Source organism: Triticum urartu, chromosome 4A, assembly GCF_056163025.1.
Source record: "Triticum urartu cultivar PI428250 chromosome 4A, HENAU_Tu73, whole genome shotgun sequence".
Classification (NCBI taxonomy): domain Eukaryota; kingdom Viridiplantae; phylum Streptophyta; class Magnoliopsida; order Poales; family Poaceae; genus Triticum; species Triticum urartu.
In genome coordinates, this window is record NC_141876.1 from 4,642,910 (window position 1) to 4,660,642 (window position 17,733).

At 47.3% G+C, this 17,733-nt stretch overlaps 1 protein-coding gene and 1 pseudogene across 1 annotated transcript; one reads left to right on the top strand and one right to left on the bottom strand.

Annotated features, from left to right (window-relative positions):
- The first annotated feature begins 507 nt into the window (after window positions 1-507).
- Window positions 508-3,334, top strand: LOC147974282 (uncharacterized). Its single transcript, XM_087519417.1, has 4 exons — window positions 508-1,289; window positions 1,333-1,904; window positions 1,951-2,814; window positions 2,883-3,334. The coding sequence occupies exons 1-4, from the start codon at window positions 508-510 to the stop codon at window positions 3,332-3,334; spliced, it is 2,670 nt and encodes an 889-aa protein (XP_087375543.1).
- Window positions 3,335-8,759: 5,425 nt separating this feature from the next.
- On the bottom strand, window positions 8,760-16,735 carry LOC147974283 (putative disease resistance protein RGA4; annotated as a pseudogene).
- Window positions 16,736-17,733: the final 998 nt, after the last annotated feature.

Here is a 17,733-nt window from a genome sequence, read left to right on the forward strand (position 1 = left end):
TACTACATATGTGTGCGTGTGTGTAAGCAGCACTTGCAAGTGTGCTTTGCCATTCTGCTTGTTGCTTCGGTAGTATACTTGAGTGCAAGTAGTAGTAGGCTAGTACCACACAGCCGCTGCCCTGTGTAGTTCATCTCATCCTCGACTTCGTCTGATCCTGAGTAGCCAGCTACTCTGTACATAGTTCGGGCTAACAATTGGCATCAGAGCCTTACGTTATGCCGAAGCATATGCCGAAGGAAGGCGTCGCCGGCGACGGCTCCAAGACCGCCGAGCATAGCTCGGCTGAGGACACCCGTGCGGCGGACGCGCTCGCTGCGAAGCAGGCCGGGAGGTGAGCTGGGTGCACCACGCTCCGTGCGTGACGTGAGCATATCCAGCACCTCCTTCCCTCTCCTCACGCGGACCAACTACCCCAGTTGGTCGGTCATGATAAAAGTCATCATGGAGGCTCGGCATATGTGAAAAGCGGTGGAAACCGGCGATGTCGAGTATGAGGAGGACCGGATGGCGATGGAGGCGATCTTGCGCTCCATCCCAGAGGAGATGGTGCTCACCCTTGGCGCCAAGGAGACGGCCAAGGAAGCATGGGACACCATCAAGACTCTGCGCATCGGCGTGGAGCGCGTACGGGAGTCGAAGGCCCAGACCTTGCGCCTCCAGTACGAGGAGATCCGGTTTAAGGCCGGTGAACAAGTCGACGACTTCGCCTTGCGGCTGCAAGGTCTCGTCAACGAGCTCGCAACGCTCGGAGATCCCATCGACAACAAGATGGTGATTCTCAAGTTTCTCCGCGTCGTCTCCAGGCAATACAAGCAACTGGCCTGGTCAATCGAGAGCTTGGTGGATCTCTCCACCATGACGATAGAGGAGCTGGTAGGGCGGCTGAAGGTCGTCGAGGAGCGCGGCGACGAAGCCGACAACCATGCTGGCGGCGAACTACTGCTCACCGGGGAGCAGTGGGACGCGCAGCTTCAGCAGCGCGGCCGCGATGGCTCTTCCGGTAGTGGGGGAGGCGCCCCCACGGGAAGCAGAGGTCGCGGCAGAGGTGGAGGCCGCACCCAGAGCGGCGGCGGCAACCGCGGTCGCAAGCCAAGCCAGGCAAGGCGAGGCGCTGGCAACGGTGGCAAGTGCCGCTACTGCAACATGCCGGGTCACTGGATCCGGGATTGCCGTAGGAGGAAAGCCGACGAGGCAGCCGCGACAACGACAAACCTCGTCCAAGCTGATGTGGACGGCGGGCCAGCAATGATGCTGGCAAGAGTCGAGCCCGTGCAAGAGAGCACAGCGTCTCTCGCGACCATGGCTCCGACAACCACTCATTCTGTGCAGGAGGCACGGAAACCCGTCCACGGGAACCATCACTCCAGTGATAGGCCACACCTCGACAACGACGTTCTCGGGGCCTGTCGACTGGGAGGCGATGAAGGCTCGGGTGTGGGGGAGCCACACCCCAGCGACGGCGTCCCCGAACTCGGGACCCGACGAGGTCGCGCAAGTTGGCGCGGCAACAACGCATATGGCGGACCATGCTCCGACCATGATGCTGGCAACCATCGACTCCGTGCAGGAGTGCACGGAGACTCAGGTCAGCCACACCCCGACAACAAAGTGTTCGGGGTCCACTGTGTTGAAGGGAGATGGCTCCCTGACCACGGCATGTGCGTGCGGCTATGTCTTCCTCAACGAGGAGAGATCCGTGACCACACCCACGCTTGCAGGCGGCAAGCAAAGTGAGGGTTGGTTCCTCGACACCGGCGCCACGAACCACATGACTGGTTCGGTCGACGTGTTCGCGGAGCTGGACCGCTCAATCACCGGGAAGGTGCGGTTCACGGACGGATCCGTGGTGGAGATCCACGGGCGCGGAACTGTCGTCTTCACCGTCTCAAAGCGTACAAGATGTACAAGATGTACGACCCCGTCTCAAAGCGTGTGCATGTCTCAAAGCGTACAAGATGTACAAGATGTATGACCCCGTCCCAAAGCGTGTGCATGTCTCGCGCGACGTCATCTTCGACAAAGATGCGCAATGGACTTGGGAGGCGTCGGGGGAGGCCCCGGAAAGCAGCTCATTCACCGTGGAGTACCCTATGTACTCTAGGACCCCGGGAAGCAAGAGCCCGGGAAGTTCCACCCCGGGAAGCCCAGGAAGTGTGGATCCGGGAACCGCAACCCCGAGAACATTGTCCCCGAGTACGGTGTCCCCGGACACCCCGACGTCAAGCAAGGTGGGTCCCGGGAGGCAGTTCGCAACCCCGCCAACGGCGAGGTCGGAGCTGTTCGACGTCGACGACAGCGTTGGCGCCCCCCACAGGTTTCGGCGCATGGGGGATCTCCTCGGCGAGGCTGCGGCAACACCGCAACAGCCCGAGGAAGAGGACGTTGATGACGACGACGTCTTGCATCTGATGGCCGGCGAGGAGCCGACCACATTCGCGGAGGCCGAGCAAGAGGACTGCTGGCGCCATGCAATGCTGGACGAGCTGGCGTCGATCAACAACAACGCCACTTGGACACTCACCACACTGCCTGTTGGGCACCGAGCCATCGAGCTCAAGTGGGTGTTCAAGGTGAAGAAGGACGAGCACGGCGCCATTGTCAAGCACAAGGAGCGCCTCGTCGCCAAGGGCTACGTGCAGCGTGAAGGAGTGGACTTCGAGGAAGTCTTCGCTCCGGTGGCAAGGCTGGAGTCCGTGCGGCTCATCCTTGCCGTGGCTGCTCACCGCGGGTGGGAGGTACACCACATGGACGTCAAGTCGGCGTTTCTCAACGGCGACCTTAATGAGGAGGTGTACGTCTCCCAGCCACCCGGTTCGTTGCCAAGGGCCACGAGCAGGGCGTGTATCGACTACACAAGGCCCTGTATGGTCTCCGGCAAGCCCCAAGGGCGTGGAACGCCAAGCTCGATGCAAGCCTCGCATCTCTTGGGTTCTCACGCAGCGCTTCTGAGCACGGTGTGTACTCGCGTGGCACCGCGAACACGCTGCTCATCGTCGGCATCTACATCGATGACCTGGTCATCGCCGGGGCAGAACCTGAAGAGGTTCAACGCTTCAAGGGAGAGATGCATCGTCTCTTCAGCATGAGCGACCTCGGGCTACTCCGGTACTACCTCGGGCTGGAGGTGAACCAGGAGGGTGGTCGCATCACGATCACACAGACGGACTATGCCACCAAGATGCTCGAGCGAGCAGGCATGAAGGACTGCCATGCCGTGCACGCTCCAATGGAGGCACGACTGAAGCTCAGCAAGGAGAGCCCCGAGAAGGCGGTGGATGCTACACTCTACCGTAGCATCATCGGGAGTCTCAGATGCCTCGTGCACACCTGACCGGACATCACGTTCGTTGTCGGATACCTGAGTAGGTTTATGGAAGCCCCGGCAAGCAATCACCTCGCTGCCATCAAGCACCTGCTCTGTTAGATCACGGGTACGCTCACGCATGGATGCATGTATCGTCGTGGCAACGGCGAGAGCTTGGTCGGGTACAGCGACTCCGACCACGCTGGTGACGTGGACTCCCAGAAGAGCACCTCGGGCATACTATTCCTTCTTGGGAATAGTCCCGTCAGCTGGCAATCGGTGAGGCAGAAGGTTGTCGCCGTATCTTCGTGCGAGGCGGAGTACATCGCGGTAGCTATAGAGGCCTGTCAAGGCATTTTGCTTGCTCGCCTTCTCGGCGAGATGCTGAATCAGGACACAGCCCCTGCGCTCATCTTCGTCGACAACAAGTCGGCGATTTCCCTCTGCAAGAATCCAGTGCTTCACGACCGCAGCAAGCACATCGATCTCCGCTATCACTTCATACGTGACTGCATCGAGAAAGGCACGGTGATCGTGGAGTTCATCAGGACTGGTGAGCAAAAGGCGGACATCTTGACCAAGTCACTTGGTCGTGTCCGGTTCCAGGAGCTGCACGACAAGGTCGGGATCATCGACACCAAGCTTCTTCGACAAGGTTGAGGGGGAGAATGTTGAGTGAACCTTGGTGAGCAGCATTTACACAGATGCATGCATGGTTGCATGTCGGCAGCAGCAGCGGCTATTACTTAGCAAGGTAGTAAATCGGCAGGTCGGCAAGTCGGCAACACTTGCGTGGCTTACCAGTTAAGGCAAGCTAGGTAGTAACTAGTAGTAGTTTCTAGTCTAGTACACGTATGAGATGAGGTGGGCAGCTAGTAGAAATATCTTAGCTCCATAGTCGGTTTGTACTGCCTATAAATAGGCCCCAAGTCCCCCGGTTGTAAGTATTCCATATTCCAAGCCAAGAGCTAATACAAGTACTACTACTAGATACTTGTGTGTGTGTGCGCTACACCAGTGAATGTGTGCTTCACTAGCGTGTTTAAGCACAGCAAGATCAGAAAGTAGAGCAAGCGAGAGTAGTGGTCAGTAGCTTAGCTCGGGCTAACAACAACAAGCACTAAACTAGCATCTGTACCCTACTAGGAGACAACCTAATAGTGTACTATAGAAGAAGATCGTAGGATAGTACCTGAGCCGCTGAGCGGAGCCGCGCCAGCGACGAAGGGGAGGGTTTGGGCACGAGTGCTAGAGGCCACATGTGGCGGATCTGGACGGATGGGATGATGCTGCGGAGGGAGGCGAGGTCGGGGCTGAGCTACGCGTCCACCATAGCCACCGGGGTTCGCCGAAATTGGTCTGAGTTCTTGGTTGTAGCAAGTGGTCACGACGGGGGCCACTCAGTGGAGGTGGATCAGGGCGCCGCCTGAGGTCGGGGTGGGGAGGGGAGCAGAGTGGGCCGGCCATGAGGTGTGAGAGAAGGTGTGGTCACTGGCAGTGGTTGCGGTAGAGAGATGAGGGGTTCGCACCGTCTATTGGGAGCTCCTATATATATGCCGCCCACGTGCGTCCGATCGTAGCAGCTTCGCTGAAGCGATGCACACACGGGCCGGCCCAATTATCACGCGATAGGCAAAAATTCAAAACAGAAACAAGCAAATGCGTGGGATCGACCCACCGACCTCACGCAGGATTCTAGCGAGGCTAGCCAGAACAGATAGTGAAGCTGAACAATATAAACGCAGTGGAAACCTTAAAGTACAATATACAGCGGCAAATCCTTAAAAATTGCATTCAACATTTTTATGATATACGTTGAACAAAATTTAAAATACAGTTAACTTTTTGCAAAATATACTGAACAAAAAAATACTCAAAATGAACATTTTATAGTATATGTAGAACAATGTCTTAGTATACGATGAATAAAATTTAAATACACAATGAACATTTTGTAATACACGTTGAACAATTTGTAACTACACATTTAACATTTTTGTGATATACACTGAACAATATTTCAAACACACTGCACATTTCTGTGATATAAGATGAATAAATTTTAAATATAACATTTTTAGTAATATATGCTGGACTATTTTTAACTACACACTGATCGTTTTTGTGATATACACAAAAACAAAATTTAAATACACATTGAACATTTTCTTGATATCGATGAACAAATTTTGAATTGTGAACAAATTTTTAAAATGTGAATCAAATTGGAAAACTGTGATCAAATTTTGAAATCATGAACAAAAATTGGAATTTCGAAAAAAAATGAAAACAAAGGATAAAAGTAAAAATGAAAAAGTGTAAATAAAAGGAAAGAAAAAAAGGAACAGAAACAGAAGAAAAAAGAAAACATAAGCAGAAAAGGAAAAAAAGGAAAAGAGGTAAAACCAAAAAACCAAAAAAAAAGACAACAAGAAAAGAAAAACCGGTTGAGGGAGCCTTCTAGAAGGTTCCCAAAACCGGCTCGCCTGGCCCTGCTCTAACGCTCGAAGTGGGCTGGCCCTGGTACTCGCTCGAGCGGCTTCAGCGAAGCGCAGCGTCAAATAGGGATTGCCCGGTCTCTCACCCAGCTGTTGTATCCCAAATATTAGTGGTGTGTATTTTAGAAGATACACCACCAGTAACGATATAGTGGTGGCATACCAAATATGCCACTGCCACCACTGTTAGAAAAATAGTGGTGGCATGGATTGAAAATGGGGGTCCATCGATTAAAGTTGTGGCTATAGCCATTTCTCTAATAATGAGACCATATTTGGTGAGGAAAAACGGTTTTACGGGACACAAGTGAAACATCACAGAATATCGCATGTTTTGTAGTGTCCTCGCGAGACAAAAGACTCAATCCAATATATCCACTTGGACGAAGAGTTTGTAACAGGAACAACCATTTCACTTCATCATAGGCTTTCTTAAAGTCTATTTTAAAGAACAGCCCATTCATTTTCTTTAAATGCAACTTATGTACAGTTTCATGCAAGATGACGACCCTATTTAGGATATTCCGTCCTCGCATGAAAGCTGTTTGAGTTGGACTCACCAGACGATCAGCCAACGAATTCATCCTATCTTTAGCGACTTTGGTCAATATCTTGAAGCTAACATACTTGATGATTTTTTTCAGTGCGACAAAAGGCTGATTTTTTCATTTTGTGGAACGATGCATTCAAACATGACCGGATTGGAATGCATCTGTGAGTTATGCTTTGAGGACAGCACCACCAGCTCCCGTTCGCATCCAACGGAACTTGATCCAAATCGACCATATACTTCTCAATTTCGGATTGAACTCCTATTCCTGATGCGTCCTATTCATAGGATTCTAATACTGAATTTCAACATGACCCACTTATATGCACTACTGGTCATCATATTCATATAGCCAGTTAACTTATCTGTATTCTAGATCTTCCGAACCGTGAGACGTAGACAAGAGATGTTTCGTGAAGGAGCACACAATGGTAGAAAGCCAAACTATGAAACTAGTGTTGGATCTTTACGTAGCAGCACAACAGCTTCCTGCATATATCATAAGGGCTGCCTGGCACCCATTTGTCGTCCTTAAACCCAAAAGGACTTGTTCTACATTTATAATCCATTCATTACAAAGCATGTTGAGTAGTACATGCAGTTAATGTCAGCAGGTATCTGTTGCTAACTTATATACATACAGGCCAAATTAAATAACCACCGCTAATACTAGAAACAAAAGAAAACAGGGAGCAAGATACATCTCTGTTCCAACTTGGTGTAGCTGCACGCCAAGTACTGTGAGCAGCACCGTATGTAGCTAGCAGGAAGTTAACAATGTCGTTGCCTCCTTAACTTGTCACTCCTTCCTCTCCAAGAGTCACGGCAAGGTCATTCTGGTCTTGGCTGTCTTCTACATCCTCCACATCTTCAGGCCCTAGCATATACGCCACTGAACTACTAAGATGGAATGCAATCAACAACAACAGATTAAGAAAAAAGATTAACTATATATATTACCTTGGGGTTGAAATTTGTCTCCATGTTTGTTTCCTTCCACGCATTGCAATCATAGTCCTGAGAAATCAAGAACAAGAGCCGCCTACATGCATCTTCATTCGACTCACTGCACTGTATTTGCATGCACAAGAACTGCAGCAGATTCAGTTTGATCATGGATATCAATCATTCTCGATTCTCTTACAGTAGGTTCTACGATTGATATGCATGCTCCTTCAGATTTCAGTGTTGACAAACACAGTAGAACAACTGAAGATTGCAATGTTCAGCCTCAGCGGCAACAGGGTGAATACACAGACACTGGGGCACAAGAAAAGTTCAGGAGTAGCTGTACAAATAGCATTACAAAGTGAATACACTGTCATATATTTTGACGAACTAACCAAGCAAATAGCGTCATGCACAGATCAAGCAAATAGTCGTCGATGTGTTTAAGGGGGGTGTACCGAAGAGGAAGTGCTCATATATTTCTGCCATGTTGACAAACTAAGAAAGCAAATAGCATAATGCACAGATCAACCATCGCATAGCTGTACTTAGTTTTCTACATTACACCAAATAAAATGCGGAAATATATAATTAGCTTTTGAACCATGTGATCCCTCCCAGGCTGGTCTCCAGTTCCATTTTCTACTATACATAACTAGCAACAGGAAATCATGTATGTTGTTGCCACCTTGATTTGTTATTCCTCCTTCCTTGGCCCATGAGTTCCTCATCGATTTTGTCTGGGTTTTCTGCATCCTCCACTTTTTCATCCGCAGACTCCATCAGGGCAGCAAAACGAGGCAGTCCATCTTCACCCTCTGACTAGAGAAATTTAACAACACCTGACAACTCCTGACAAGCAAAACAAATTTGCAGGCTCTAGCATTAGCGATGAACTATTATACTATGACAGAATCAACAAGAGAAGATGAAGAAAAACATAGTAACTACACCTGATGTTTGTCTCCATGTTGTAGGGCTCCCTTGTGTTGTTAGCTTTAATCTTGAAGTAGTGTTGCGTCAAGTGTGTAGCTGGTTCAAACTGCCATGTGCTTGACTAGATGCGTGTCAAGTTTGGTACGTAGTGATCAAGGTTGCCGTGTGTTTAGTAGTCCGGTTTGGACTATGCTAATTAATTAACTGGGTAAGTATCGATGTAAAGGACTAGTCCGTGATGGATAACTAGTTCGTATTGGAGAAGGAGTTGTGTCTAGTCGGTTAGCTAGCTTGGAGTCCTAGTCGTTGGTTGCTCTGGTTGGATGTGCATATATACATGACCGGGGCTGAGATATTTGTAACATCATGGTGGAGAAAACCAGAACAGAAATAAAGATGATAAGAGAGGCACGACACGTGCCTTTGGTAAAAGTTTTTGCGTGTGCGTGTTCATCATGATTTGATGTGATTGATCCTGTGGGCGAAATTCCAACATGTGTAAAATAGGTGATGGCTCTATTCATATTGGGAGTCGATGCCCAAAATAGCTGTAGGTATGAATATCTTGTATGCAAGGAGGAGGATAGAGGCTATCAAACACCTCCTCAATCATTCCTAGATCCTTCTCAGACACTCCATCTTTCATCAATTCATTGCTGACCCGTCTGCTCATGCAGTTCAGAGTCAGAATGTTGAGATTGACCTTTGCATCAAGCCTGACCTTTGTGGTTAAAGAGGCAGAAGATACATTCTTCAGACCCTCTAATCCAGGATCCTAAGGTTGGAAAGAGGCCCAAACTCTTCCAAACTAGACCAATTATCATCCATGTGGGCTCGAAACCCATAAAGTGTCCTCAGATTTGTTAAAGCACAAAATCCCCTCGGCATACTATGTATAGATGTCTCGTCAAGGTCATGAAATCTTAGTTCCCTTAAGTTTACAATGTTACTGGGAAGTTCCACAAAATTTTCACAACCTTCAAGGCTAATGTGTTGTAGGAATTTCATCTGGTTGATGTTCTCTGGTAGTCTATTTAACCCATTGCATTTTTGGTAGTCTATTTAACCCATTGCATTTTTTAATGCCAAATACCTCAAGTGTTTCAGCTTATACAAAGATTTAGCCAAGGCAACAAAGTTTGAGGATTCTATATGTAGCATCCGTAGGCTTGAAAAGGTTAACAATGAAGCATATGACCTTTAATGGCGGAGCTTGACAGCGATGTGGAGGGTGGGGGGGGGGAGGGGGGGGAAAGTATACGTGTTTGGTGGGGCTGATGAGAATACTTTATTCTAATTTTGTCCCCCCCCCCCCAAAAAAAAATTCCTTTAGGAATTTGTGTTGGGCTGAGGGGCGGGGGGCCACAGCCCCCTCAGCTATACACATAGCTCTGCCATTGATATCTGTATCTTGAAACTCCCAATTATCATTAACGATGTGAGTGATTTCTCCTCTTGTAAAGTTCTCCAGTCAAATGTATCTGATCCCAATCCTTCAGTTTCTACAAACAACCTAAGAAAACTTTGCAAACTAATTTTGTGGTAAACATTTTCTCCATTGTGAGTTATTATCGCGTCATCTCTAGCTAAAAGTTGAGCAAATGAGTGAACAACATCATGCATATTGTACATATCTACAGCAATGTCATCCGGATCGGGCTCTATAATGTAACGTAGTGTCAGTTCCTTGTAATACTCAAGTCCTGATTCTTCTAATCCATCTGAGTTTCCATGAACAAAACCTTCACTGACCCACATGCCGACAATTTCATACGATAGCATATCTTTCTTTTTAGGTTGAATTTAGAAATGGAGAAAACATTGTCTCAAAGAAGAGGGCAAGTCCTCATAGCTAAAAAATATTGCATAATTTAGCTCTTCTAGCATTTGGGATATTGACCATATAGCATCATTGAGAACCTTTTAGCAAGCACGTTGTTCTTTTTCCCTCTGGCATAGAAGCCCTCCCATCACTTTTACATCAAGTGTTAGACCATCACACATTTCTATAATCGGCAAGCCAATATCCTTTAGGATCTCAATCTCAGGTTCTTTGTTTATTGTTCCTGCAAGCCAATAGTACTTGCAAGGAGTTGGATATATAGTTAATAATAGACACATAACACATTAGCAGTAGCTAGTGCCCATGCTTTTTTTTACACATAAGCTAGATTGTTCCTAAAGTATACTATCAAAAGGTAATCCTGTCATATCTGAATTAAACTGCCAAAAAAGTGATATCATGGTCGATAGTTGTATGTGTATGTTGTAATCTTAAACTTACCTATAAATATAGTTCTTGAAATATATTGTGAACTTTGCATAATGCATCACATGTGTGTGGTTGACTGTTACTCACATGAGTGAATAGGTCTAATGGTAAATTGAAAGAAGCATCAAAAGTGCATGAAGTTTACTGTGTTGGACATACAAATCCCACTGCCTGTTACAGCAAATAGTACTAGTATATGCTATAGTATTCGTCGAACGGTGGTGGACAACCAATGAAGGTGGATTTAGGACAGGAAGCAAGTTAATCTGGTTGGAAGTAAACTAGTGCTAGATTATTAGATTATTATATATTAAGGGTAGTGAGAAGTTACTACTAGTAAGTAGGTATGCTCTCCTGCTTCTTAAGAAATGACCATGCATCTTCAGCACCTAATTTGTCAACATGGTGGTAGTGCACAGCTTTCATGCTTGGGGCTAGAGTGTCATGTCTTGTGGTCATAAGGGCTCTGCTGCCAGGGCTGCCGTAGCTAAAGGGGCCCCCTCAACAGTTTGTCCCATGCGTCGACACCCCACATGTCATCTAGTAAAAAGAAAAAAACTTCTTATCCCCGATGGTAATCTTGAGAGCACCAACAAGTAGGTTTCCGTCTCGAGCCCCACCACCTCCTGGCAGGTCTCCACCAACAGCTATGATATCCGTACTCAATAGCTCAACATCATTGAAATCCTGTGTGATGCTAAGCCATATCCTCTTAGTGAACATGCCTTTGATACCATCATCATTGCAGACCACAAACAATGGCGACCACCATGTGGCAATCACTTTTGTCACCAGGTGCCTCTCTTGTAAGCACCTCCATAAGCAGTGGTGATTCTATTAGGGGGGCTTCAATAGGCTTAAGCCTGCCATCTGAACATCATATTTCAACTAAATATACCACTTAGGAATTATATTGTGGTGCTTTACGTGCCACAAATGCAATGCGCTTGCTAATTAGGCTTATAAACTTATGTTTTGAGCCTACCCTTCGTCTTTCTGTCTTCGTAGGCCTCTAGCTTGATGAAAATGAAACTGTTGTGCCTCTTGCAAATAGCATCCAAAATTTGGTTGAGCAACTTGATGCGGGTGCCAATGTCGTGGGTGTGGACGGGATTTCACATGCAAAAGAACAGAGGGTTAAGGCACCCCCTATCCTTGGTTTGACCTTGCTCCATGGCCTTGAGCTGACATAGGTCAATGATGTCGTTGGTCAGGTACATGCCACGCTTCAGCTCCCCCACCCACCCCTATACACTCTCATTGGTGATGTTCCTCCTATCAGCATCAGCAAGGAAATTCTTGAGCTCCCCAAGCTTGATGCTCAGGTCTTTGATCCCGTCGGACGCGCCGATTAGCATGGCCACCTTTTCTCTGGCCAGGTCGGCAAGCATCTTGTTCCTCTGTATTACAAATGAACAGTCCCATGGTAACAGGAAGGACAATCAGAATTAGTCACTAGAGACTAGCAACAAATGGAAAGAAAGTGTGGCTCGCAAACTAGAAGACATTGCACACAAATTTGGCTTGAAATAAAACCTAGGCAGTATTACCTTGAACAAACACCAACAATTGAAACGGAAAGGCACATGATCATCTCTTTCAGAGAGGGAAAAATCGCTAGAGTAAGTGTGGTGTAGCAGGAATCAGCAAAGTACCTTTTTTAAAAACAGATAAATTTCATTTATTTAGCAACATCGTACATGTACAATTGTGCAGTTAAGCAGAGTAGTAAGAGCAGCTACAACTGCATTGAGGCAGGCTTCATTGCCTACTCCTAAGCATCTGAACCTGTAAGGTGTATTCTGAATTTTGAGAGCAAGCTTGGCATGATGATGAGCACAAAAATTATAGCCTCTGTTAATGTGGTAGACCCTTGTGATATCGAACGCCGAGGAACCTGCAATATGTGCGAGCTGAGGTCTGATTATCCAATGACCTGGATCTAAAATAAGGTCTTGAGAAACTACAGCTGACGCCAATGTCGCACAGTCTGTTAGGAAAGTGGCATATTGAAGATTGAGTAGCTGAGCAATCTGGGAAGCAAGCATCATGTTGAATGCTTCAGCCTGAATGGCCGACGCCAGTGGTGTCGAAGTGGCAGATATGCACAGCTGAGAGCAGCTTCTATAACCTGCAAACTAGATAAAAACTCCTATTCCTCCAATTGTCGGTCCCCCTTTAGGTCCTGGAGCCCAGGAAGCATCTGAAAATACTATGGGACCTGTAATGTTGGCCAGTCCATGATTGTTTTTCCTGGAGATTGTTAGAATAAATTCAGGGCATACTGTTGATCATTCGAGAACCAAGCAATCACACGTGCACGATACCGAGATTTGTTAACGAGGTTCACCGATATGGCTACATCCCCGGGGCTTGACTACGGGCGCTCCTCCCCGTGACACCGTCACAATACCGCACACCGGCCACCCGGGCGCCGGCACACGCCGCCGGCTCCCCCTTGCGCGCCTGCGCTCTTATGTTGGCATAAGTTACATCGTGTGTCTACCCCCGCTATATAAGAGAGGCCTAGGATACAAGTGTCCTACTAGGACACGACTCCACATCCTATGTAAACACAATACAACTATAAGTCCAACTGTAACCTACCTTGTACACTATATTCGACACAACTCCAACAAACTCCACCTTGGCAATATACTCCACCACCTTGAATTTGTCCATGCATCAAACTTCCATGTACATTGAACTTGAGTTTATCCCATGAGAACCACTGCTACTCCAAAGACTCCATGTCACTCCACCTACAACTTGTAGTCCCTTCTTTTCTTGACCACAGTCAACACTCGAGCAAAATTAAGTTCCTTGTTACTCTAGTTTGTGCTCCCAACTTCCAGAGTATCAGTTCAACACCATCAAACACCAATCACTGACCTGCGTGAAAGTGAACAACTCACATATTGGGTGTCACACACAAGAGTTATCTGAACTCAACATCACCGCTCCTTTCTTGACCGCCTGTCTGAAACTTCAAGGAATTTCACCGTTGCTTGTAGTCATCCCGAGTCAAATTCACAGTTGTCTCACCACATGTATGACCACCGGAGCCCTGGCCCGTCTCCATGTCCCGTGCATACCGCACGCCTCGCCGCTATTACTGCGTCGAGCCTCCGCTGTCCCGGTCGAGTCACAAGGGTCGCAAACCCACACCACTCAAACCCCCACTGCAGAGTACCACCGATCATCACCGACCGATGACGAGTTTTACGCTTCCATCAGACCACTGGGCTCCAGTCCGAACTACGTGTCCCTCGCTTTTCCATCGCTGAATAGCCTTCGACTCCCTGTCGACTTACGACATAGCCTCTCAATCCAGCTCCACCTTCAACATGACTCCATGGTAGATGATCAGTCCACCCCTGCGCCGCATCGACTTCAAGCTCCGTGTATACACCACCTTGAATCAATCCCGCGCGATAGTCTTGTCGAAGCCACACAAGCCCTTAGGCATGTGCCATGTGTTTCCACGACTCAGAAGTCGGTCACCATCAGCATCACGCTCCTATGTCATCGTCGTCGATCCCACCACCGTCTTCTGTACCAACCGACTTGCGTCTATCCGTCAGAATGTCCAGTCCAACCCAGCCGAACTCGTTCGACTGTACGACACACTCAAGGCTCTCAAATCGTCTTCGGCGAATTTCCATCCATCAGATGATAATTCCATCTTAGCTCATGACTTCCCCCAACGCCTTCAAGCATCTCTGTTGTGTCAACAAATCTTTCATCCATGTCGGCCATAACCCAAGGTTTCCAGTTCCTGAACTTCTTCACCTCAAACCTGATGCCTGATGACGCCATGCTTCTTCATACGGCTGACCCTGCGAAAAATTATCTGAGCTTTGCACGCGATGCCCAAAATATGCAAACTGAACCTCCGGTCCTCTGTGTACTACTAGCAATTCCAACCAAAAAAACTCTTCTAGTCTTCACGTGTATAGCAACTTTGATCTTGGTCAACTTCCCAATGCTAGCGAACTTGTCTGCCAAAACGCCTGCTAATTCCGATGTACGTGTATGTCTTGATAGACTATTTCCCTTGCCGATTCGATTTTCCTCTTTGTATCACATGAGGACTCGGTCCTCTTTTTGTCTTCAACAAATCTCTCGTAGATCGCTAACGCATCCATCTAGGCCTTCCTCCGCATGTACGTGCCACGCGTGCCTGCAGCGTGTGCAGCTTCCGCCACCTGGGCCACTGCCCACGCACGTGCCTTGTCCCGCGCCTTGGGCTTCCGCAATCAGCACCCGTCAATCGATCGACCTGCTGTCCGCCTGCCCGTACGCGATGTGCCGCTGCTGATCGATCGAATCCGTGACCGCCAGCCCTGCGAACCAGCACATGCTGTGGTTCCGCGTGTCCGCCGCCGCGTAGAACTTCTGCATGCTTCTGCCAATCTCGTCGAGAACCACGCCACAGCCGGCTGCATATTCAACTCGATCCTTCCTCTAAATCAACGATCCACAGCCTCCGAATAACCTAGCTCTGATACCACTTGTTAGAATAAATCTGAGGGACACGACTCCATATCCTATGTAAACACAATACAACTACAAGTCCAACTGTAACCTACCTTGTACACTATATTCGACACAACTCCAACAGAGATGGCAGCACACTGTGAGTAAGAACAGCTCCTGTTTGCCCTGCGCTGCTAGCCTGAGACGTATTTGTTGCCTCAAAATTTGCACCTTGCATGATTGCTGCTGCAGCTGCATGTACCTGAGAAGGAGTGTGGAATTTCCTGCAAAAAACGTGCGTCGTTCCGAAATTTCCAAATGCACCACAGAAAAGTATATAGTGATGTTATATTTATTTGTGGGTGATTGGAAGTAATCAAAGCTTTGATCAAATTTGGAATTGAGTGATTATGATGGGCTAATAATTCAGTTTTTATGAACAATGGAAAACTATACCAAGCTGCTTTAGCAAAAGGACATAAAAAGGAAAGATTCATTTCATCTTCAACATTTCCACAGGTAGAACAATTTTCACTGATATACTTAGAATACTTACCTGCCCTTTTACCTATAGCTAATGTGTTGCAAAGAAGCCTCCACGCAAAAGTCCGAACTCTTGGCGCTATGTTCTTCTAATTTGCACCTTGAACTGACTGGAAAGATGAGAGACGGATATTGTTGTAGGGCAAAAGCTACTCCCTCTGTCCTATAATATAAGACCGTTTTTGACACTACACTAGAACCAAAAACGTTCTTACATTATTGGACGGAGGGAGTAGATATATATCCCTCTTAAGTAGTTGCAGGGTTCAGTGGCTTGAGATGGAACTGAAAACAAGAGATGCAAACAAAATTAGTCCTCTATATTACTACCTTTCACACATCAACAATCACATGCTGAAAATGGAAAAGAAGGATAGTCATGTAGATACAGTCAGCAGAGACTACCAACAATTCCTTGTAACGGAAAAGTGTGTCTTGCACACAAAAGAAAGCTTCCAAAAGAAAGACTGAGCTTAATTTGTACTGCACAGATCAAAATCAAAGCTATGTGCTAAACAAATCATGGCCTTTCTACTATGCAAACCAAAGCTCCAAAGACCTTTCACAAATAGAAATCAGATGCTCCAAATACCCAAATCTTCCAGTAGTTGCCTGAGCTGCTGCTGAACAGAATCAGTCCTGTTTATGAGGACCTTGCACAACATCAAACCTACTACATGGGAATAACCATGCAACATCGGTGTTGAACAAAGGCCTTCCTTCAAACTTGAACCTACCGTCACAATGCATCTAACTTCTACAAAATATGTTCCAATTAACCTCACCTTCCAAGCTACATCAACTAGCTAAGAGCATGTTACGCACGTAGCAACTATGCAGGAAAAGAAAAAGCTTCAATCTAATTAAACTACGAATTTTGCCTTGATATGCTATAAATGCCAAACTATGGGTTGTATCTATGGCTTGTTTGGCCGACAATAAATGTCGGGCTTAACAGAACCAGCGCCGCACAAAGAGGTGCAGCCGCTGATGAGGCTCCCATTCCCCCTTAGCATTGCCTTCACATTGCAGCCCGTGACGATGAGCTCGTTGTATCCCGGTTCCAGGAAGTATGACAACCCACCGCTGGTCTCAGCGCCACCGAGGCTCCACTGGCCGGACCAGCCGCCCATGTTTACAGACTGCACTGTGTGGATCCTGATGGTGCTGTCGTTGAGGGAGATGTCGACGACCTCAAGCATGCCGGCATGACCGTCACCAGAGCAGAAGCCTTGGGACATTACTACTTCCGTGGTCGCAGGTGAGCTTGAACCCCGGCGACCGGTAGCAACGGGCCGGGCCCATCCCAAACGGGTAAGGCACGGTCACGTTGCCACAGGTGGTGTTGCAGTTTGGCATCCCTATCATCGTTGGTGGATCACCGGTGGCGGCGACCGCTGGCACCGTGATCAGCAGCAGCATCATCATGGCAATGGATGCCCAGCTGGTTAGCATCACGGTGGGAGTACGGGGATAGATCATGTCTCTCTACTCAATGTGCTTGTGTGGTGAGGTTATTTAAGCGTGTGTACCGCTGAATATATAGGGTTGTGCTTTACTAACACTCGATCGATAAAACGGGTCATCTGGTACCAAACAAAAGAAACGTCTAGTGGACAACACTAGCGGACAAAGCATCCAACTTTTTCCTCTCCCAAAAACCATCGAATTTATATTTATGGGGAATAGCAAAATAACATAATTTCCTGCAGTCCTCCAATTACAGTGTAGTTCTTTTAAAAAAGTTGCTCAAATTTCATAAGTGTGTGATGTCCTAATTTTGGAAATTCAAAATTTTGCAACTGAAGTTTCAATAATTTCGAAACATATCTTGCATGTAGTTTGGTGACATTGATCGGGAACAAACTCAGTAATGCTCACTCTTTCCTTCAAAATATGCTCACCCCACTAATTATTACTAGTCAAATCTTAGTCTAGTAAGAATAAAATTCCCTGAAAAAAGAGACCAAGACAAACTATATAAGTATTTTTGGAAAAGGAAACTATATATGTATACCCAGAAAAAAAGTGAAAATGATGATCAACTCTTTATTTCAGAGGAGAACTTGGTTATGCAAGGCTGAACTTTGCCCGACACTAGTTACAAAAAATTGCCGGAGTCATGAGCTTCTATTCTTTCCGTGATATCATTTCTCTGTGCCATTTTATGCGATTTATGAGAGAGGTGGGCTACCAATTT